Raw genomic sequence first — 21,618 nt, 5'->3', positions numbered from 1 at the left:
CCACTGCACTCCAGCCTGGGCAACAGAGAGAGACTCAGTCTCAAAAGAAAAGAAAAGAAAAAAGAAAAGAAAAGGCCAGGTGCGGTGGCTCACGCCTGTAATCCCAGCACTTTGGGAGGCCTAGGTGGGTGGATCACGAGGTCAGGAGTTCAAGACCAGCCTGGCCAACATGGTGAAACCCTCTCTCTACTAAAGATTAAAAAAAAAATTAGCTGGGTGTGGTGGTGCATGCCTGTAATCCCAGCTACTCAGGAGGCTGAGGCAGGAGAATCGCTTGAATCCAAGAGGCGGAGGTTGCAGTGAGCCGAGATTTTGCCACTGCATCCCAGCCTGGGAGACAAGAGTTGGACTGCGTCTCAAAAAAACAAAAAAAGAGGCTGGGCACTGTGGCTCATGCCTGTAATCCCAGCACTTGGGGAGGCCAAGGTGGGAGGCTCATGAGGTCAGGAGATCGAGACCATCCTGGCTAACACGGTGAAAACCCGTCTTAACAAATAAAAAAAATTAGCTGGGCATGGTGGCGGGCACCTGTAGTTCCAGCTATTCTGGAGGCTGAGGCAGGAGAATGGCACGAACCTGGGAGGCGGAGCTTGCACTGAGTCGAGATAGTGCCACTGCACTCCAGCCTGGGCGACAGAGGGACACTCCATCTCAAAAAACAAAGATGTAGTTTGCAGGGCAGGAGTGGAGGGTAGGAGGAGAGAAGATGTCAGTGGTTAGCTGGGTTTGGGTTCTGAAGGGCTCTGAATGCCAAACTAAGTTTAGCCTTTATTCTACGGGAGACGTGGTGCTATCGAGAGTTCTGGACAGAGAAGTAAGTGGTAAACTGTATTTGTTAGATTTCGTTTGCTGAAGGTCTGGTTTAGGCCATGGGACCCACAAAAGACAAGGGAAGATAGCAAGGGACGCAGCTCCTCACCTCTCGGGGGCCCAGGGGCCGCCCGGGTAGGGGCCGCCCGGGTAGGGGCCTGGGACGACCTCCGAGGTCTTCCCTTGGCCATTCCCTTCCGCGTAGGCTCTGAAAGAAGAGTGTCAGGGATTTGAGTGATAGACGACGCTCTTTGCCCCGCCCACAAGTCTTGTCCATTCTGAGGGTACGCCGCACCCCGCCCCCTCAGACTCTCCATTAGCATCGCCCCTTAGGTACAGGTACGGTGGCTCCGCCCATTAATTGGCCTCGCCCCCAAGTGCCCCACATGTCACTGGCCTTGCTCTTTGGGCCCGCCCACTTTAGGACATTCCTTCATCGCTACCAGGTTCCAGAGTTGCCGCTCTGGCCACACCCCTCTACATTTCTCGCCCCCGCATTGGTCATGTCTTCTCCTTAACAGCCTTTCTCTCTCTCTAGACCCGCCCCTTCCTTGCTGTTGCCCACTCTGGTCCATCCTGCTGGCTCCGCCCCACTGTTTTGATTGGTTTCTTCCATGGTCACGTCCCGCCTCCACATTTCACGCCCACTCATTGGTTGCAGCCTTTCTTTTTTTTTTTTTTTTTTTTTTTTTTTTTGAGGCGGAGTCTCGCTCTGTCGCCCAGGCTGGAGTGCAGTGGCCGGATCTCAGCTCACTGCAAGCTCCGCCTCCCGGGTTTTACGCCATTCTCCTGCCTCAGCCTCCCGAGTAGCTGGGACTACAGGCGCCCGCCACCTCGCCCGGCTAGTTTTTGTATTTTTAGTAGAGACGGGGTTTCACTGTATTAGCCAGGAGGGTCTCGATCTCCTGACCTCGTGATCCGCCCGTCTCGGCCTCCCAAAGTGCTGGGATTACAGGCTTGAGCCACCGCGCCCGGCCTGTTGCAGCCTTTCTTTAAAAGTCTCTCTCTGGCCCGGCGCGGTGGCTCACGCCTGTAATCCCAGCACTTTGAGAAGCCGAGGCGGGTGGATCATGAGGTCAGGAGTTCAAGACCATCCTGGCCAAGATGGTGAAACCCCCGTCTCTACTAAAACCACAAAAATTAGCTGGGCGCGGTGGCAGGCGCTTGTAATCCCGGTTACTCGGGAGGCTGAGGCAAGAGAATCGCTTGAACCCGGGTGGCGGAGGTTGCGGTGAGCCAAGATCGTGCCACTGCACCCAGCCTGGGCGTCAGAACAGAATGAGACTCCGTCTCAAAAAAAAAAAAAAAAAAAAAAAAAGGCCAGGCGCGGTGGCTCAAGCCTGTAATCTCAGCACTTTGGGAGGCCAAGACGGGCGGATCACGAGATCAGGCGATCGAGACCATCCTCGCGAACACGGTGAAATCCCGTCTCTACTAAAAACTACAAAAAACTAGCCGGGCGACGAGGCGGGCGCCCGTAGTCCCAGTTACTTGGGAGGCTGAGGCAGGAGAATGGCGTAAACCCGGGAGGCGGAGCTTGCAGTGAGCTGAGATCCGGCCACTGCACTCCAGCCTGGGCGACAGAGCGAGACTCTGTCTCAAAAAAAAAAAAAAAAAAAACCTCAAAAACCTCAAAAAATTCTCTTTCTCTCTCCCTCTAGACCCTCCCCTTCCTGGCCTTCGTCCACTCTTAACTAGTCTCGCTGGCCCCGCCCTCTCCCTGTCCCTGAAGCCTTCATTGGTCCGCTCTTTTGCCCCGCCTCCTCTGCCCTAGTTCCGCGCAGACTCACTGGAGCTCTTGGGCAGCCCATCACCAACGCTGACGGTGAGGGTCCGACCGCCAACCTTGAGCACCGCCAAGTCGCCGGAGCCGCGGGAGAAGGTGACGCTGCGGGTGCCGCCACCGCCCCAGCCCTCCTTCTTCACCCGGAACTGTAGTCTGTGGGGAAGGAAGAAAGCTTGGGGGCGCAGGCCGGGGTCTCCCGCCCCATCCCACCCTCGCTGTTCCAGGGCAGGGGCGGGGCTGGGGCCGAGGCGCAGTTCGGCAGGGTAGGTGAAGCGGGAGAGGGTGCGCCGCGCCGAGGCCACCCCGAGATGGTGCTGGGGTTGGCGGGGCCGTACGTGTCGCCGAAGGTGAGGGGCAGGGGCCTCCGCGTCGCCTCCTCGAAGCGCTTGCACAGAAGGCTGACGAACTCGGTCTTGAAGACGCTCTCCAGGAAGCTGTCGACGGCGTCCTCTTGGAGGATGAAGAAGTCGTCCTGTCGCGTGCTGGGGAGGGGCGGGTGAGAGGGTCAGGTGGGACACAGGTGAGGGCGACAGGTGAGAGTGACAGGTGAAGGTGGCTGAAGGTGGATTTAGGGGAGGGTCAGTTAAGGGCCAAGTCAGGGGTGACCAGGTAGGAGAAAAAGAGGGATGTGGCAAGGAGTGGGAGAGGTGGTGACAGAAGAGGGCCAGGTGAGGTCTAGTAAGAGGGTAAGGTGCAGGACAGAAGCTTTTGGCACCTAAGGATCATGAGCATAGGGGGCAGGTGAACATGACAGGTGGGGCCAAGAGAGGGCTACAGGCATGGCACCAGGTAAGATTGTCACGGTAACAGACGGGGTCACTGGAATGAGGGCAGCCAGGGGACAGGTTCGAGTGACTGTGTGGCAGGTAGGGACCTGGCTTCACCTGAGGGAGACTCCCCGCAGAGCCTGGATGTCCAGCTTCTTCTTCAAGACTTCACGCACCTGGCCCTTCTCGGGTCCCTTCTTCACCTTCTCTCGCCCAATCACATACACACACTTGGGCGTCAGGATCAAGTCCCGCTTGATGGGCTGCGGGGATGCAGGATTAGAGGCCGGTGTCTGCATCCGGGCTAGCCTGGCCACAGAGGGCCCACCCCAGGCAGAGGGGTGATGCTGGCAGGTCAGGTGAGGAGGGTGGGATCCCTCCAGGTGAAGGTGTATGAGTCGTCTGTTTGTTTTGTAGACAGGGTCTCACTCTGTAGCCCAGGCTGGAGTGCAGTGGTGCCATCATAACTCACTGCAACCTCCCCCTCCTGGGCTTGAGTGATCCACCTGCCTCAGCCTCCTGAGTAGCTGGGACCACAGGTGCACACCACCATGCCCAGCTAATTTTGGTATTTTTTGTAGAATCAGGGTTTTGCCCTGTTGCCCAGGCTGGTCTTGAACTCCTGAGTTCAAGTAGACTGTCCTCCTTAGCCTCCCAAAGGTTTGGGATTGCAGGTGTGCGCCACCACGCCTGGCCATGAGTTGTTATATAAGAAACAGAAGGGCCGGGCGCGGTGGCTCAAGCCTGTGATCCCAGCACTTTGGGAGGCCGAGACGGGCGGATCACGAGGTCAGGAGATCGAGACCATCCTGGCTAACACGGTGAAACCCCGTCTCTACTAAAAAATACAAAAAAAAAAACTAGCCGGTCGAGGTGGTGGGCGTCTGTAGTCCCAGCTACTCGGGAGGCTGAGGCAGGAGAATGGCGTAAACCCGGAAGGCGGAGCTTGCAGTGAGCTGAGATCCGGCCACTGCACTCCAGCCCGGGCGACAGAGCGAGACTCCATTTCAAAAACAAACAAATAAAACAGATTGGGCGTGGTGACACACGCCTGTAATCCCAGCACTTTGGGAGGCTGAGGTGGGCGGATCACGAGGTCAAGAGATCGAGACCATCCTGGCTAACACCATGAAACCCCATCTCTACTAAAAACACAAAAAATTATCCGGGTGTGGTGTCACGCGCCTGTAGTCCCAGCTACTTAGGAGGCTGAGGCAGGAGAATTGCTTGAGCCCGGGAGGCAGAAGTTGCAGTGAGCTGAGGTTGTGCCACTGCACTCCAACCTGGGTGACAGAACAAGATTCTGACTCATACACACAAAAGAGCAAAACTGCATCTCAAACAAACAAAAAACCAACCAAACAACAACAGAAACAGAGGTCAGGTGGGAATGTGTTGGTTGGTTGGTTGGCTAGAAAAGGGTGTTTGGGTCAGTGAACAGGTGCTGGGTAGGTAAGGCAGCTGCTGGACATGGGTGCCCAGGCCAGATGAGAGCACTTAGACCAGGCGAAAGTGCTTGGGTCATGTGACTGTAGCCAGCTCAGGTGAAGGTATTATGGTTCAGGTGAGGGCGTACAAGTCAGGTAAATAGGAGTATCTGGATCATGAGAGGAAGTGAGCAGGCGCGTATCTGAACTCTATGAGTTGTACAGGAAGGCAGGTGCAAGCCGGTTGAGCTGGCCTGCGCTCAGAGTTCTCTGGGTCTAGTGGGGATACCTGTCTCAGTGAAAACATTTCAGGTGATGGTATACAGGTCACCTGAGAGGGCATACCTGCCACATAGACCTGTCCAAAGCAGGTGTGTGGATCAGGTGAAGACACCCAACACTGTATGTCTGATGTGTGAGGTTGTACAGATCATGTGAGGAGGCAACTGCCACATAAAACTTGTCCAAGGTAGGTGAGGGTGTCCAGGCCATATGAGAATATCCATCCAGGTAAAGATGGTTTATAGGTTATCTCAGTGTGTACCTGCCACACATAGGCCTCTCTAAGGTGGGTAGGGTGAGTTACTGGGCTAGGTGACTCTCTGGGACATGAGATGTGGGTGAAGTGAGTGTGTACCTGGCCCGCCCAGGTACAGGTGAGGGTAAACAGGCCAAGTCTGGTGTACTTCTGGACAGGAGAGTCCAGGCTAGGTGATTAGAGTACACCTAGGTTTAGGGCTGTCTGGGGAAGAAGAGGATGTGTCTGTTGGTGGAGGTGCCCAGCTGTCTATGCCAAGCATGAGTGCACCAGTCAGGTGGTGTATCTCTGTAGGCGGCACGTACCTACGGACTAGGCTCCCTGGGCCAGGTGAGGGTGTACCTGTGGACAGGTGTATCTGGGCGAGGTGAAGGTATATCTAATTTCCAGGTTGAAGGGAGAGTGTACCTAATGGATGGGCATGTCTAGGATAGGCGAGGGTCGGGGCTTCTGGACAAGGTGAATGAATGTGTGATTGTGGAGAGATGCATCTGGCCAGGGGTGTATCTGACAGGTGTGTCTGGGCTACAAGTGCATGTTTGATGGACAGCTGTGTCTGCCATACTTGAGTGTATACCTGTGGGCAGATATGTCTATGCCAGATGAGGGTATACTTGTGATGGAACAGATGGATCTAGTCTGGGGGATCTAAGCCTGTGGGCAGGTGCATGTGGGCCAGGTGAGGGTGTACCTGTGATGGAACAGATGGATCTAGGCTGGGGGATATCTGGCTGTGGGCAGGTGCATCTGGGCCAGATGAGGGTGCCAGGCTGTAGCCAGGGTCTTACCGTGCCCACCCACTAGTGCCTCACCTTGAAGCGGCGGTCGTACTTGGTGACCGAGTCGGCGAAGTCCACCCGCTCCCTCTTGCCCAGGAACTGACGCAGCTCGGGCCGCTCCTCCAGCCCCAGGTAGTCCCCGACGAAGTTCCGGTTGATGCTGTTGCGCCTCCGCTCCTTCTTGTTCAGCAGGATGTTGGAAGCTGTGGGGACAGAGGGTGGAGGGCCGAGCTCCTGACGCAGCTCCTCCAGGTCCTCGCGCCCCCACCCTGTGCTGTTTACCCAAAGCCTCTCACCTTCCTCCCGCATCTCCTCATACTTCCGGACAGCCACGTGGCGCCGCCAGGCCTTCTGGATGGTTCGGGCAAAGCCGTCGAACTTTCGCTCTCGCACCTCCTCCAGGAGGAAAAGCTGGTCGGGGGGTGGGGCAAGGGTGAATCCTGGTGTCTCCCCAGGGCCTGCAGTTCCGGGTTTTCCCTGGGCTTGCCCTACTCACACGCTTTTGCTCACCCATCCCCACAGACGTGCTAATTTTTTTTTTAAGAGGTGGGGTCTTTGTAGTGACACTTATTGAAAAAGAAAAGAAGAAAAAGGGGCCGGGTGCATTGGCTCACGCCTGTAGTCCTAGCACTTCGGGAGGCCAAGGCGGGTGGATCACCTGAGGTCAGGAGTTCGAGATGCATCTGACCAACATGGTGAAACCCCATCTCTACTAAAAATGCAAAAAATTAACCGAGCGTTGTGGTAGACGCCTGTAATCCCAGCTACTCAGAAGCCTGAGGCAGGAGAATCACTTGAACCCGGGAGGCGGAGGTTACAGTAAGCTGAAATCACACCATTGCACCCCAGCCTGGGCACCAAGAGCGAAACTTCATCTCAAAAAAACGAAACAAAAAACAAAAGCAAAAACAAACTGGTGACTCACGCCTGTAATCCCAGCACTTTGGGAGGCTGAGGTGGGAGGATCACCTGAGGTCAGGAGTTTGAGATCAGCCTGATAAACATGGAGAAAACCCATCTATACTAAAAATACTAAATTAGCCGGGCACAGTGGCGCATGCCTGTAATAATCCCAGCTACTTAGGAGGCCAAGGCAGGAGAAATCACTTGAACCTGGGAGGTGGAGGTTGCAGTGAGCCAAGATCGTGCCATTGCACTCCAACCTGGGCAACGAGAGCAAAACTTCATCTCAAAAAAAGAAATAAAGAAACAGACAGGGTCTCGCTCCGTCGTCCAGACTGGAGTGTGGTGGCGCAGTCACAGCTCACTGCAGCTTCAACCTCTTGGGTTCAAGTGATCCTCCCACCTCTCCCTCCTGAGTAGCTGAGACTACAGCTGTGAGCCACCGTGCCCAGCTAATTTTGTAGTGATGTGGTCTTGCCACGTTGCCCAGGCTGGCAGAATTTTTTATCTTCCTCCAAATGACCGGACCTCCCCATGGGTCTCTCCCCATGTGGGGTACACACTTCTGCATTACATGATAACAGTGGGTCACTAGCTTCAGATCACAGCTGTGCCACTTACTACCTGTGTGCTCTTGCCGGAAACAGTATAACGTCATGGTTTCTCACACTGTTACTAGAGATAGTGTACACCATCTTTGAGGTACACCCCCGTGTCAGAGATGGTAAAAATAGGAACCAGTGTGCATCTTGGAAAACCAATAAAATACAGTAAATATGAAAATCTGGCCAGGCGCAGTAGCTCACGCCTGTAATCCCAGCACTTTGGGAGGCCGAGGTGGGCAGATCACCTGAGGTCAAGAGTTTGAGACCAGCCTGGCCAACATGGTGAAACCCCATCTCTACTAGTAATGTAAAAATTAGCCGGCTGTGCTGGCACACGCCTGTCATCCCAGCTACTTGGGAGGCTGAGGCAGGAGAATCACTTGAACCTGGGAGGTGGTGGTTGCAGTGAGTGGAGATTGTGCCACTGCATTCCAGCCTGGGCAACAGAGCGAGACTCAGTCCCCCACTCCCCCACCCCCCAGTAAAAGGAAAGAATGAAACTCCATCTGAAAAAAAAAAAGGAAAATCTGATTTGTAGAACTGTGATGTGACTGGCAACTGTGTGGTTGGGCAGTGTACAACCTGCACAACCATCTGTGGCAGGCCCAGAAAGGAAGCTTTTGCAGAAAGCAGAGAAAAGGTTTTGTGTTGTAAGAGTCTAGGCCCAGAGGGGACTTAGAGAATGAGTTACATTACAGCAAGTGAAAGTGCAAACTCTGAGAGGAATGTCTACTCATTTGGTATAACAGCAGGTGAACAAGGTGAGGAACCCACTGGATATTAAAATACTGTAAATCTATAGTAATAAAAACAGTAGCATGCCTGTCAGAGAATAGAACGATTAACTGGAATAGGGCAGATGCTTGAGAAACATCCTAATTCAAAGAGAAACTGTGATCAAAGGGACAATATTGCCAATTAGTGAAGATGGGAAATAATGCAAATACAGGCCGGTGTGAAGGCTCATGCCTCTAATCCCAACACTTTCGGAGGCTAAGATGGGAGCGTCGTTGAGCCCAGGAGTTCAAGACCAGCCTGGGCAACATAGAAAGAACCCGTCTGTACAAAAACAAAAATTAGCCGAGGGTGGTGGCATGCATGTGTAGTCCCAGCTGCTCCAGAGGCTGAGGTGGGAGGATTCTTTGAGCCCAGGAGGTTGAGGCTGCTGGGAGCTGTGATTGTGCCACTGCACTTCAGCCTGGGAGACAGAGTGAGACCCTGTCTCAGGAAAGAAACAAAAAATCTATATATCTATATCTATACACATATATACACACATACATACACACACAAAATTGGGCTTTTTTTTTTTTTTTTTTTGAGACGGAGTCTGGCTCTGTCACTCAGGCTGGAGTGCGGTGGCCGGATCTCAGCTCACTGCAAGCTCCGCCTCCCAGGTTCATGCCATTCTCCTGCCTCTGCCTCCCAAGTAGCTGGGACTACAGGCGCCCACCTCGTCGCCGGCTAGTTTTTTGTATTCTGTAGTAGAGACAGGGTTTCACCGTATTAGCCAGGATGGTCTCGATCTCCTGACCTTGTGATCCGCCCGTCTTGGCCTCCCAAAGTGCTGGGATTACAGGCTTGAGCCACCGCGCCCGGCCAAAATTGGGCTTTATTTAGGAAAATTAGCACTTCACCCAGAGTGCTTTCACAAGTCCATAGATAGCACACTGCTGCTAAGAGCCTTGCTGCTCACTCTGCTGACCAAAGTAGTTTTCATTTTTTCAGAGACGAGGTCTCTGTTGCCCAGGTGGAGTGCAGTGGTGTGATCTCGGCTCCTGGGCTCTAGGGATCCTCCCACCTCAGGGGCTCAAGTAGCTGGAACTAAAAAAAGCACATGCCACCATGCCTGGCTAATTCTTGTATCTTTTTTTTTTTTTTTTTGGTAGAGATGGGGTTTTGCCATGTTGCCCAGGCTGGTCTGGAACTCCTGGGCTCAAGCAGTGCACCAGCCTTGACCTCCGCAAGTGCTGGGATTACAGGCGTGAGCCAGCTTACCAAGCTTCAGATTCTTCTTCGTCTCCTTCTCCTTCTCCTCCCCCGCCCCTTCCCCCTCCTCCTCCTCCCCTTCCCCCTCCTCCTCCTCCTCCTCCTCCTTCTCCTTCTTTTTTTTTTTTTTGAGATGGAGTCTTGCTCTGTTGCCCAGACTGGAGTGCAGTGGCGTGATCTTGGCTCACTGCACGCTCCGTCTGCCGGCTTCACGCCATTCTCCTGCCTCAGCCTCCCGAGTAACTGGGACTACAGGCACCCGCCACCACACCTGGCTAATTTTTTTGTGTTTTTTTACTAGAGACGGGTTTCACCGTGTTAGCCAGGATGGTTTCAATCTCCTGACCTCATGATCCGCCCACCTTGGCCTCCCAAAGTGCTGGGATTACAGGCATGAGCCAGCATGCCCAGCCTCAGATTCTTCTTTAAAGCCTTTAGGGAGTATGGCCATGCCAGCACCTTGATTTTGGACTTCTGACCTGCAGAACTGTGAGAGAATAAATTTCTGTCGTGTTAAGCCACAGAGTTTGTGGTACTTTGTTTCAGCCGTCCCAGCAAACTATTGTAATATACTTAGGATGCTGGGCCACAAAGGCCAAGAGCCAGATAAAATGTTTGAGGTTGGCCCGAACCATGTTCATAAGAAAATCAAAATAGGGGCCGGGCGCAGTGGCTCATGCCTATAATCCCAGCACTTTGGTAGCTGAGGTGGGCGGATCACTTGAGGTCAGGAGACCACCCTGGCCAACAGGGTGAAAACCCATCTCTACTAAAAACACAAAAATTAGCCGGGTATGATGGCAGGCACCTGTAGTCCCAGCTACTTGGGAGGCTGAGGCAGGAGAATTGCTTGAACCAGGAAGGTGGAGGTTGCAGTGAGCCAAGATCGCACCATTCCACTTTAGCCTGGGTGACAGAGCGAGACTCTATCTAAAAAAATAAATAAATAAAAAGATTCATCCCAATATAAAATACATTTTTGGTTGAGAAAGTCTCCAACTCCACGAAGCTAATTTAATTTCTTGATTACTTTTTAAATATAGTACAGTTAGGCCGGGCGAGGTGGCTCAAGCCTGTAATCTCAGCACTTTGGGAGGCCGAGACGGGCGGATCATGAGGTCAGGAGATCGAGACCATCCTGGCTAACACGGTGAAACCCCGTCTCTACTAAAAATACAAAAAACTAGCTGGGCGAGGTGGCGGGCGCCTGTAGTCCCAGCTACTCGGAGGCTGAGGCAGGAGAATGGCGTAAACCCGGGAGGCGGAGCTTGCAGTGAGCTGAGATCTGGCCACTGCACTCCAGCCCGGGCGACAGAGCGAGACTCCATCTCAAAAAATAAAAATAAAAAATAAAAAAAAATAAATAGTGCACAGTTAAACTGTTGGCTATTTTTCTTCTATTTTCCCTTTCTTTTCTTTTCTTTCTTTTTTTTCTCGGAGTCTCACTTTGTCCCTCAGGCTGGAGTGCAGCGACGCAATCTCAGCTCACTGCACCCTCTGCCTCCCAGGTTTGAGCAAGTCTCCTGCCTTAGCCTCCCAGGTAGCTGGGATTACAGGCACGTTACCCTGCCCAGCTTATTTTGTATTTTTAGTAGAGACGGTGTTTCCCCATGTTGACCAGGCTGGTCTTGAACTCCTAACCTCACTCAGGTGATCCACCATCTTGGCCTCCCAAAGTGCTGGGATTACAGTTGTGAGCCACTGCACCTGGCCTTTTCTTCTATTTTCATTTTACTAAATTTTTTACTTTTTTTGAGATAAGTAGCTCTGTTGCCCAGACTAGAGTGCGGTGGAGCAATCTCGGCTTACTGCAACCTCTGCCTCCTGGGTTCAAGTGATTCTCCTGCCTCAGTCTCCTGAGTTGCTGGGATTACAGGTGTGCACCACCACACTCGGCTAATTTTTTGTATTTGTAGTAGAGACGGGGTTTCGCCATGTTGGTCAGGCTGGTCTTGAACTCCTGACCTTGTGATCCACCTGCCTCGGCTTGCCAAAGTGTTGAGATTACAGGCGTGAGCCACCACGCCTGGCTTATTTTACTAAAATTAAACTACTGTTGACCAGGTTACAGTGCAGTGGCATGATCTTGGCTCACTGCAACCTCTGCCTCCTGGGTTAAAGTGATTCTTCTGCTCAGCCTCCTGAGTAGCTGGGATTACAGGTGTGCACCACCACGCCTGGCTCATTTTTGTAATATTAATAGAGAAGGGGTTTCACTATATTGGCCAGGCTGGTCTCAAACTCCTGACCTCAAATGATCCACCCACCTCAGCCTCCCAAATAGCTGGGATTACAGGTGTGAGCCACTGCGCCTGGCCAGTAAAATTATTTTCATCAGGATCATTTTCTTTTCTTTTATAAATATTCAGTCTGTCTTTGTTGCTGATGTTCTTATAAGATTTTACCACTAAACATCTGCCGTTGTGAATTTCATTATTTCTACCCCGTCTGTCTTCTCCAATCTATAGACTGAAATTTTTGTCTAAATTAAATTTTACTTTATATAGTCTTTGCTGGTGATAGTTATTTTTCTTTTTTCCTTTTTCTTTTTGTCTTTTGTAGAGACAGGGTCTCACTATGTTTCCCAGGCTGGTCTCGAACTCCTGGCTTCAAACCATCCTTCTGCCTCAGCCTCCCAAAGCACTGATATTATAGGCATGAACTACCATACCTGACCTGGTGCTAGTTTTTTTTTTTTTTGTGCCTTTTTTCTGTTCTATGTCAAATTTTTTGGTCTGTTTCTTCCAGAGTGTCTCTCTCAGTCTCTTTCTCTCAATCTCTCAATCGCGGTCTTTCTTTTTTTTTTTTTTGAGACGGAGTCTCGCTCTTTCACCCAGGCTGGAGTGCAGTGGCGCAATCTCGGCTCACTGCAAGCTCCACCTCCTGGGTTCACGCCATTCTCCTGCCTCAGCCTCCCAAGTAGCTGGGACCACAGGTGCCCACCGCCACGCCCAGCTCAATTTTTTTTTGTCTTTTTAGTAGAGACAGAGTTTCATTGTGTTAGCCAGGATGGTCTCAATTTCCTGACCTCGTGATCCGCCTGCCTTAGCCTCCCAAAGTGCTGGGATTACAGGTGCGAGCCACCGTGCCTGGTGATCGCAGTCTTTCTTAATCTCTTGCTCGGTCTCTTACTTTCAGTCAATTAATCTCTCATTGCTTTCTCAGTTTCTCTCTCAATCTCTCTCTCAATTTCTCTGTCAATCCCTGTCTCTCAATCTGTTCCTCAATCTCAATCTCTGTCTCCCTCCATCTCTCTTTCTCTGTCTCTCTCAGTCCCTCTCTCTACCTTTCTCTCTCTTCCCCTCTCCCTCCTTCTCTGCCTGTCCCTCAAACACACTCACCGACTCTGGGTTCTTGACAAAGACCTTAGTGCTCCCCATCTGGTACTGGTCGGGCTCCATGTTGACCGCCCGAAGCAGATGCTGGACGCCCTGGCGTTCGTCCCCACGCCACCGCGGCCACGTCTCAGGGGTCAGAATGGCATACCTGGGGGCGGAGGGCTCGTAACAGACAGGCCCGGCCAGGCATTCTGAGAGGGCGATGGTGAGGGTGGGAGTGGGGAGCTCCTCACCTCTGCAGGAACTTGGCGAACTGGCGGCGGTAGGCGAAGCCGGCTCTGCGCACCCTGATGTTCTCCTTCAGGCCCAGGTATTCCACCTGGTGCTTGACCCTGGTGGGGAGGGTAGACTGAGTCCCCTCGGGGTGGGGAGTCACCAGTCCTGGGGGTGGGCGGGAGGTGCTGGAGTTGGGGGGTCAGGGGGATCTGGATTCATGCTGGGGGAAGTTTAGGGGGTGAGTTCTGTGGTCTGGGGGTGCTTCAGGGGTCAGCCTGGGGACTGGGGGGAGGGATCTTGTCCTGACGGTCCCTTCTGGGGTCAGTTCCACAGGTGGGGGATGGCGGGAGTGGTTGTGCTAGTCCCTGGGTCATCCTACAGGAGGTCAGGGAGGTGTCTGGGTCAGTTCTAGGGGTAATCACAGGGCCTGGAGGGGATGAATCTGGGATTGGTTGGGGGGTGTCACCTGTTCTCCTCCCAGTCTCGGGGCTTCTTGGTCTCGTTGGGTTTGATGCAGCGGATATAGTGGGGTGTACACCTCATCAGCGTGGCCACCAGGTCATTGGCTTGTTTCTGAGGCAGAAGCGAAGGCAGGGGTGGGTAGGGAGCACAGAGATGGGACCCTCTGACCCCTCTCTTTTCTCCACCCTGGATATAGTCCCAAGAGACAGAGACTGGAGGTGGGTGAGGGCTGGTAATAGAGAAGCCACAGGGGCCAGATGTCCCTGGTCTGTGTGCACCTCCACTAGTGCACACCACATTAGTGGGACTGATGTGCGGTGTCTGCCTGACCCTCGAATCCAAGACGAGGAGCTCTCACATCTACCGCACTCACCACTTAGCTTGGCATATAGTAAGTGCTCAGTAAATGTTTGTTGACTGAGTAACAGAGCCCTTAAGAGCATTTCTTTTTGTCCTTTGGGGAGATAGGTACATTGGGTGTTTTTTTTTTTTTTTTGAGTTGGAGTTTTCATCTGTCACCCACACTGCAGTGCAATCGAGCCATCTTAGCTCACTGCAGCCTCAACCACCCGGATCCAAGAGATTCTTCTGCCTCAGCCTCCCAAGGAGCTGGGATTACAGGCATGTGCCACCACACCCGGGTAATTTTTAGTAGATATGGGGTTTTGCCATGTTGGTCAGGCTAGTCATGAACTCCTGACCTCAGGTAATCCATCCGCCTCGGGCTTCTAAAGTGTAGGGATTACAGGCATGAGCCACCATGCCGGGCTGGGTGATTTTTTTTGAGACAGAGTGTTGCTCCGTCACTCATGCTGGAGTATAGAGGTGCTGTCATAGTTCACAGAAGCCTCAGCCTCCTGTGCTCAAGCAATCCACTGCCTCAGCCTCCGGAGTAGCTGGGATTACAGGTCTGAGCCACTGTGCCTGGCTGAGACAAGTACTTTGGAGGTAGGGAACTGTGTGTATACCTGAGAGGTTTGCCTTGAGATTTGCATTTTGTTTTATTTTTATTTGGAGACAAAGTCTCGCTCTGTTGCCCAGGCTGGAGTGCAGTAGCGTGATCTCAGCTTACTGCAACCTCCGTCTCCCAGGTTCAGGTGATTCTTCCACCTCAGCCTTCTGAGTAGATAGGACTACAGATACGTGCCACCACACCCAGCTCCTTTTTTTTTTTTTTTTTTTTTGTATTTTTAGTAGATATGGGGTTTCACCATGTTGGCCAGGCTGGTCTTCAACTCCTGACATCAGTTGATCCGCCTGCCTCAGCCTCCCAAAGTCCTGGGATTACAGGCTTGAGCCACTGTGCCTGGCCTTTATTTTATTTTATTTTATTTTATTTTATTTATTTGAGATAGAGTCTCGCTCTGTCACCCAGGCTGGAGTGCAGTGGCATGATCTCGCTCACTGCAACCTCCTAGGTTCAAGCAGTTCTCCTGCTTCAACCTCCTGAGTAGCTGGGATTACAGGCTAATTTTTGTATTTTTAGTAGAGATGGGGTTTCACCATGTTGCCCAGGCTGGTCTTGAACTCCTGACTTCAAGTGATCTGTCTCACTCAGCCTCTGAAAGTGCTGGGATTACAGGGGTGAGCTACCGCTCACGGTCTGATTTTTTTTTTTTCTTTTTTTTTTTTTGAGACGGAGTCTCGCTCTGTCGCCCAGGCTGGAGTGCAGTGGCTGGATCTCAGCTCACTGCAAGCTCCGCCTCCCGGGTTTACGCCATTCTCCTGCCTCAGCCTCCCGAGTAGCTGGGACTACAGGCGCCCGCCACCTCGCCCGGCTAGTTTTTTGTATTTTTTTTTAGTAGAGACGGGGTTTCACTGTGTTAGCCAGAATGGTCTCGATCTCCTGACCTTGTGATCCGCCCGTCTTGGCCTCCCAAAGTGCTGGGATTACAGGCTTGAGCCACCGCGCCCGGCCTTTTTTTTTTTCTTAAGAGATAAAGTCTCAGCCGGGCACTGTAGCTCATGCCTATAATCCCGGCACTTTGGGAGGCCAAGGTGGGCGAATCACGAGGTCAGGAGATCGAGACCATCCTGGCTAACATGGTGAAACCCCATCTGTACTAAAAATACAAAAAAATTAGCTGGGCGTGGTGGCGGGTGCTTGTAGTCCCAGCTACTCGGGAGGCTGAGACAGGAGAATGGCATGAACCCAGGAGGCGGAGCTTGCAGTGAGCCAAGATCGCGCCACTGTGCTGCCGCCTGGGCAACAGAGCGAGACTCCGTCTCAAAAAAAGAAAAAAAAAAAAGAAAGAGACACGGTCTCACTCTGTTCCCAGGCTGGAGTGCAGGGGCGCAATCATGGCTCACTGCAGCCTTGACCTCCTGGGCTCAAGTGATGCTCCTGCCTCAGCCTCCCGAGTAGCTGGGACCACAGGTGTGCCCTACCATGCTTGGCTAATATTTAATTTACTTTTTGTAGAGACAGGGTCTTGTTTTGTTGCCCAGACTAGACTTGTTGTTACATTCATAGTGACAGAATGGTGGGTGCCAGGGACTTGGAAAGCAGATAGGGAGTGTTTCATGGGGACACAGTTTCAGTTTGGGAAGATGAGAAAGTTCTGGAGATGGGTAGTGGTGATGGTTGCATGACCATGTGAATACCACTAACTGTGACCTTAAAACTGGTTAAAATATTTATTTGTTTATTTTTTTTGAGACGGAGTCTCGCTCTGTCGCCCGGGCTGGAGTGCAGTGGCTGGATCTCAGCTCACTGCAAGCTCCGCCTCCGGGTTTACGCCATTCTCCTGCCTCAGCCTCCCGAGTAGCTGGGACTACAGGCGCCCACCACCTCGCCCGGCTAGCTTTTTGTATTTTTTAGTAGAGACGGGGTTTCATCCTGTTAACCAGGATGGTCTCGATCTCCTGACCTCATGATCCGCCCGTCTCGGCCTCCCAAAGTGCTGGGATTACAGGCTTGAGCCACCGCGCCTGGCCAAAACTGGTTAAAATATTATTAGATAGGCTGGACACAGTGGCTCACGCCTGTAATCCCAGCACTTTGGGAGGCCAAGGCAGGCAGATCACTTGGGGTCAGGAGATCAGCCTGGCCCACATGGTGAAACCCTGTCTCTACTGAAAATACAAAATTAGGCTGGGCACAGTGGCTCACGCCTGTAATCCCAGCACTTTGGGAGGCTGAGGCAGGTGGATCACCTGAGGTCGGGAGTTCAAGAACAGCCTGGCCAACATGGTGAAACCCTGTCTCTACTAAAAATACAAAAGTAGCCGGGCATGGTGGTGCATGCTTGTAATCCCAGCTACTCGGGAGGCTGAGGCAGGAGAATCACTTGAACCTGGGAGGCAGAGGTTGTGGTGAGCTGAGATCATGCCATTGCACTCCAGCCTAGGCAACAAGAGTGAAACTCCATCTCAAAAAAAAAAAAAAAAAAAAATTAAATTAGCTGGGTGTGATGGCACATGCCTGTAATTCCAGCTACTTGGGAGGCTGAGGCAGAAGAATTGCTTGAACCCAGGAGGCGGAGGTTGCAGGGGGCTCAGATTGTGACACTGCACTCCAGTCTGGGCAACAGAGCAAGACTCTGTCTCAAAAAAATAAAAATAAAAAAAATATTGGATATTATTAAGATGGTAAATTTTATGTCATGTGTATTTTACCACAAATTTAAAAAATGGTAAATGACTAAAGACCAAAGAAAAATGTATTAGAATAATGGTCCACTTCTGCACTGAAGGAGTTGATGGAGACCTCCAAGAAGCTGGTTCAAGCCCCCTAAACCCAGACCTGGAGGAAGACCCTGCTGGACAGATGACATCACAGACAGAGGCAGAAGCCCCAGGATTGGTGGAGAGACAGACATTGGAATGAGAGAAACAGGGTCTGGACCCCAGGCAGGGTGGAACTCAGTCCTCCCCCGGCCTGCTCCCCGTTGTACACCGCAGGCCCACCTTGATCTTGGAGCCGGCAGTGCTGGGGCGCCCCTTCTTGTCTCCATCCAGCTTCTCAGGGAAGAGCATCCGGAGAAAGGCCCTGGGTAGGAGAGGGGAGAGGAGGAGTTGGAGGTATGGCTGGACCTTGGGGTGCCCTCCTCCAGAGGTGGGGCAGCCTCAATGCCACAATGCAAAATATGGTTCTCTCAATGTAGAGGGGAGTTGTGATGGGTGAGATGTGGAAGGTTGGTATTTTTTTTTTTTTGAGATGGAGTCTCTCTCTGTCACCCAGGCTGGAGTGCAGTGGCGCGATCTCGGCTCACTTCAAGCTCTGCCTCCTGGGTTCACGCCATTCTCCTGCCTCAGCCTCCCGAGTAACTGGGACTACAGGCGCCCGCCACCTCGCCCAGCTAATTTTTTGTATTTTTAGTAGAGACAGGGTTTCACCGTGTTAGCCAGGATGGTCTCAATCTCCTGACCTCGTGATCCGCCTGCCTCGGCCTCCCAAAGTGCTGGGATTATAAGTTTGAGGCACTGCACCTGGCAGTTGTTTTTTTAATTTGTTTTTTGAGACAGGGCTTCGCTTTGTCTTCCAGATTGGGGGGCATTGGTGTCATCATAGTCACTGGAGCCTGGAACTCCTGGGCTCAAGCCAATGTGTGAATGTATTGAATGCCACTGAATTGTACATTTTATTTTATTTTATTTATTTCCTTTATTTTTCTTTGCCACCAAAAGGGAACAACATGGATAAATTGTACATTTTAAAATGGTTAATAAGTCTGGATGCAGTGGCTCACGCCTGTAATCCCAGCACTTTGGGAGGCTGAGGCAGGTGGATCACCTGAAGTCAGGAGTTCAAGACAAGCCTGACCAGCGTGGTGAAACCCCATCTCTACTAAAAATACAAAAATTAGCCGGGCATGATGGTGGGACGCCTATAATCCCAGCTACTTGGGAGGCTGAGGCAGGAGAATCGCTTGAACCCAGGAGGTAGAGGTTGCAGTGAGCTGAGATAGTACTACTGTACTCCAACCTGGGAGACAGGGCAAGAGACAAAAAAAAAAAAAAAAAAGACTGTGGTGATGTTTGCACAATTCTGGGAATTTGCTAAACGTCATTGATTTAGACACTGCTTAATGTGGGTGGATTTAATGATAAGTCTGCTGAAACCCTAATGTGCACGTGGATCCCTGGGAGATGTGGGTGCATTCTGGTTTAAAGGTCAGGTTAGATTCAAATAGTTCTAAATCTGTTTGTTCAGATTCTGATAGTTTAGAATCAGATGCAGATGCTGATTCTCCAGGTCTGGGGTGGAGTTTGAGATTCTGCCTTTTTTCCCCCTCAGAGATAAGGTCTGTTGCCAAGGCTGGAATGCAGTGGTGCAGTCACGGTTCACTGCAGCCTGCACCTCCTAGGCTCAAGTGATCCTTCCATCTCAGCCTCCTGAGTAGCTGGGACTAATTAATTTATTATTTTTTTTTTTTTTTACTGGCAGAGTACACAAGTAAAACTTTTTTTTTGTTTTTTTTTTTAGAGACAGGGGTCTTGCTATGTTGCCCAGGCTGGTCTTGAACTTGAGATCTCAAGTGATCCTTCTGCCTAAGGAGATTCCACATTGGAAACAAGGCCCAAGGATGCCCAGGTTGCTGGTCTGGGAACCACATGTCAAAACTTTAAGGATCCCTGTCTTATTACTTTACACCTGATACTACATTCTTCGTGGGTTTTTTGTTTTTGTTTTTTGAGATGGAGTCTCGCTGTCGCCCAGGCTGCAGGCTGGAGTACAGTGGCGCAATCTCAGCTCACTGCAAGCTCCGCCTCCCGGGTTCCCGCCATTCTCCTGCCTCAGCCTCCCAAGTAGCTGAGACTACAGGCGCATGCCACCACGCCCGGCTAATTTTTTGTATTTTTAGTAGAGACGGGGTTTCACTGTGTTAACCAGGATGGTCTCGATCTCCTGACCTTGTGGTCCGCCCACCTCTGCCTCCCAAAGTGCTGGGATTACAGGCATGAGCCACCGTGCCTGGCTTTTTTTTTGTTTTGAGACAGAATCTCCCTCTGTTGCACAGGCTGGAGTGCAGTGGCGTGATCTTGGCTCACTGCAACCTCCGCCTCCTGGGTTCAAGTGATTTTCATGCCTCTGCCTTCTGAGCAGCTGGAATTACAGGTGCGCGCCACCACACCTAGGTAATTCTTATAATTTTAGTGGAGACAAGGTTTCGCCATGTTGCCCAGGCTGGTCTCAAACTCTTGGCCTGATGTGATTTGACCACCTCAGCCTCCCAAAGTGCTGGGATTATAGGCGTGAGCCACCGCACCCAGTCTCTGGAATTAATTTTTACATCAGAACTAGTCTACAGAAACGCCATCCTGGCCGCACAGCCACTCCCCTGAGTTTGTGGCGAGATGGCAGCTCTTGGGAAGATGAGGTGGTGCCTGGTCCTCCCTCCATCCCCTTGGGGGGTTGTAGCCGGAGGTCCCCATGCCTATGACCACTCACTGCTCACTGGTCTGCATCAGCTCTATGAGGTCAGAGAAGAGAACGTCTCGGTTCCTCTCGCAGAAGCCGCTGACGTCATAGGAGACCTGGAGGGAACAGCGCTGAGGACAGTGAGGGACTGAGAGACCTGGCTGGGAGGGTGGGCGTGGAGTGCTTACAGCCCAGGTGGTTAAGGGTTTCCTGGGGCCTGCTGTGGGGTGAGGGGATTGGGGAGTGTCTACAGCGCTGGTTGGGGGGGATCTACAGTTTAGAATAGGGGATGGGGGGTGGGCTTCCTGGAGGGCTGATACTCAAGTTGAGGTTAGAGGATCGTAGCTGTATCCCAGGTCAGAGGTAAGGGGAGGTGGGGGTTGCAACCTAGATGATTTGGGAGAGAGCTGCAGTTTGCATCAGAGGCCAGGTGGCGGTGAAAGTTACAGCTCAGATTGGTGGGTGGGGGGCTGCAGCCTGGATGGGGGGGTCCCTGGGAGTCAGAGGTTAGATTGGGTATCTGTGACCTGGTCAGTCAGGGGCCAGTGTGGGGGGCCTGTGTCAGGATGATAACAGCCCTACCTCAGGGATCCCTGCAGGGGGACTTCAGCCAGGATTGGGGGCTGGAGCTGCTACCAAAGGTTGGGGCTCTCTGTAGTTCCAGGCAGGGCTTTTGCAACCAGGCTGGCATGCTGTGGCACAATCTTGGTTCACTGCAACCTCACCCTCCTGGGTTCAAGTGATTCCCCTGCCTCAGCCTCCCAAGTAGCTGGGATGACAGGCGCCCACCACCACTCGAGAGGCTACAGTCCTGTCCGCTGGGGAGCAGGGCTGCAGGCATGGTTGGAGGCCAGTGGATTTCTGTAGCCTTGGATAGGGGTCTGTAGGAGGGCTTCAGCACATTTTGAAGGCTGGTGGCTCACAGAAGGGACCTGGGGGCTTTGGGGATTTCCTCTCCAAATTGGGATCAGAAAGGGGGGGGCTGTGTCCTAGTCAGGGGGTTATGACTTACATTGGGGCTTATCTGGGAGCACAGGCGGTCTGGCACCCAAGCTGGTGTTAATCGGGGGATTTCTGTTCCCTCTGTTAGGGGAGTTGATGTGTAAGGGAAGCTGTGGCCTGGATCAGAGGCCAGTGGGTTTCTGCAGCCCTGGCCCAGGGAACACGGTGGTAGTGGTGGTGGTGCTGGTGGGGTCCAGGCAAGTTTGGGGCTTAGAGAGTTCCTGGGGGGTCAGCTGGAAGGGTCTGTAGTTCTGGTTAGTAGGGGGTGGATTGAGGCAGGGGGACGGTGGAATTCTACAGCTCCGGATGAGGGTCCTAGCAGGCTCTTTCCAGCCTGCGTGCTGGAGGGTGGGGGCTACAGCCCGGAGCCCTGGGGGTCTACGAGGAGGCACAGGGTTGGGTAGGGGCAGGGGGCGCACCTTGCCAGCATAGTGGTGGATGACGAAGCCGGCGCTCCAGCTGTTGAAATGCTCGTGGGTGCCCACGGCTGCCTGCAACTTCTGCAGCAGTGTCTGGTCTGCTCCCCCGCCCGTGGCGTGCATGGTGGCACACACGTCGTCCAAGACGCTCATGATGCCTGGGGGGCTCTGCGGGGCGAGCGGGAGCCAGCAGCGGTTCAGTTTGGTCTGCCT

General features: G+C 52.5%; 1 protein-coding gene across 1 annotated transcript in view; it reads right to left on the bottom strand.

Moving 5' to 3' along the window:
• MYO1F (myosin IF) overlaps positions 1 to 21,618 on the bottom strand; it is a 57,738-nt gene that overhangs the window by 2,610 nt on the left and 33,510 nt on the right. Inside the window, exons 14-25 of the mRNA XM_033199280.1 lie at positions 21,406 to 21,573; positions 20,015 to 20,100; positions 17,530 to 17,611; positions 13,625 to 13,731; positions 13,176 to 13,274; positions 12,946 to 13,090; positions 6,404 to 6,518; positions 6,141 to 6,310; positions 3,481 to 3,626; positions 2,932 to 3,078; positions 2,601 to 2,749; positions 920 to 1,018 (exon numbers count right to left, since the gene is read on the bottom strand). Of these exons, the coding sequence (XP_033055171.1) occupies positions 920 to 1,018; positions 2,601 to 2,749; positions 2,932 to 3,078; positions 3,481 to 3,626; positions 6,141 to 6,310; positions 6,404 to 6,518; positions 12,946 to 13,090; positions 13,176 to 13,274; positions 13,625 to 13,731; positions 17,530 to 17,611; positions 20,015 to 20,100; positions 21,406 to 21,573 (1,513 nt within the window). The remainder of the gene's footprint in view (positions 1 to 919; positions 1,019 to 2,600; positions 2,750 to 2,931; positions 3,079 to 3,480; positions 3,627 to 6,140; positions 6,311 to 6,403; positions 6,519 to 12,945; positions 13,091 to 13,175; positions 13,275 to 13,624; positions 13,732 to 17,529; positions 17,612 to 20,014; positions 20,101 to 21,405; positions 21,574 to 21,618) is intronic.

Source organism: Trachypithecus francoisi, unplaced genomic scaffold (genome assembly GCF_009764315.1).
Source record: "Trachypithecus francoisi isolate TF-2019V2 unplaced genomic scaffold, Tfra_2.0 Lachesis_group5, whole genome shotgun sequence".
NCBI lineage: Eukaryota > Metazoa > Chordata > Mammalia > Primates > Cercopithecidae > Trachypithecus > Trachypithecus francoisi.
Note: the sequence above shows the minus strand (reverse complement) of the source record. Positions and strands in the feature narration are given on the sequence as shown.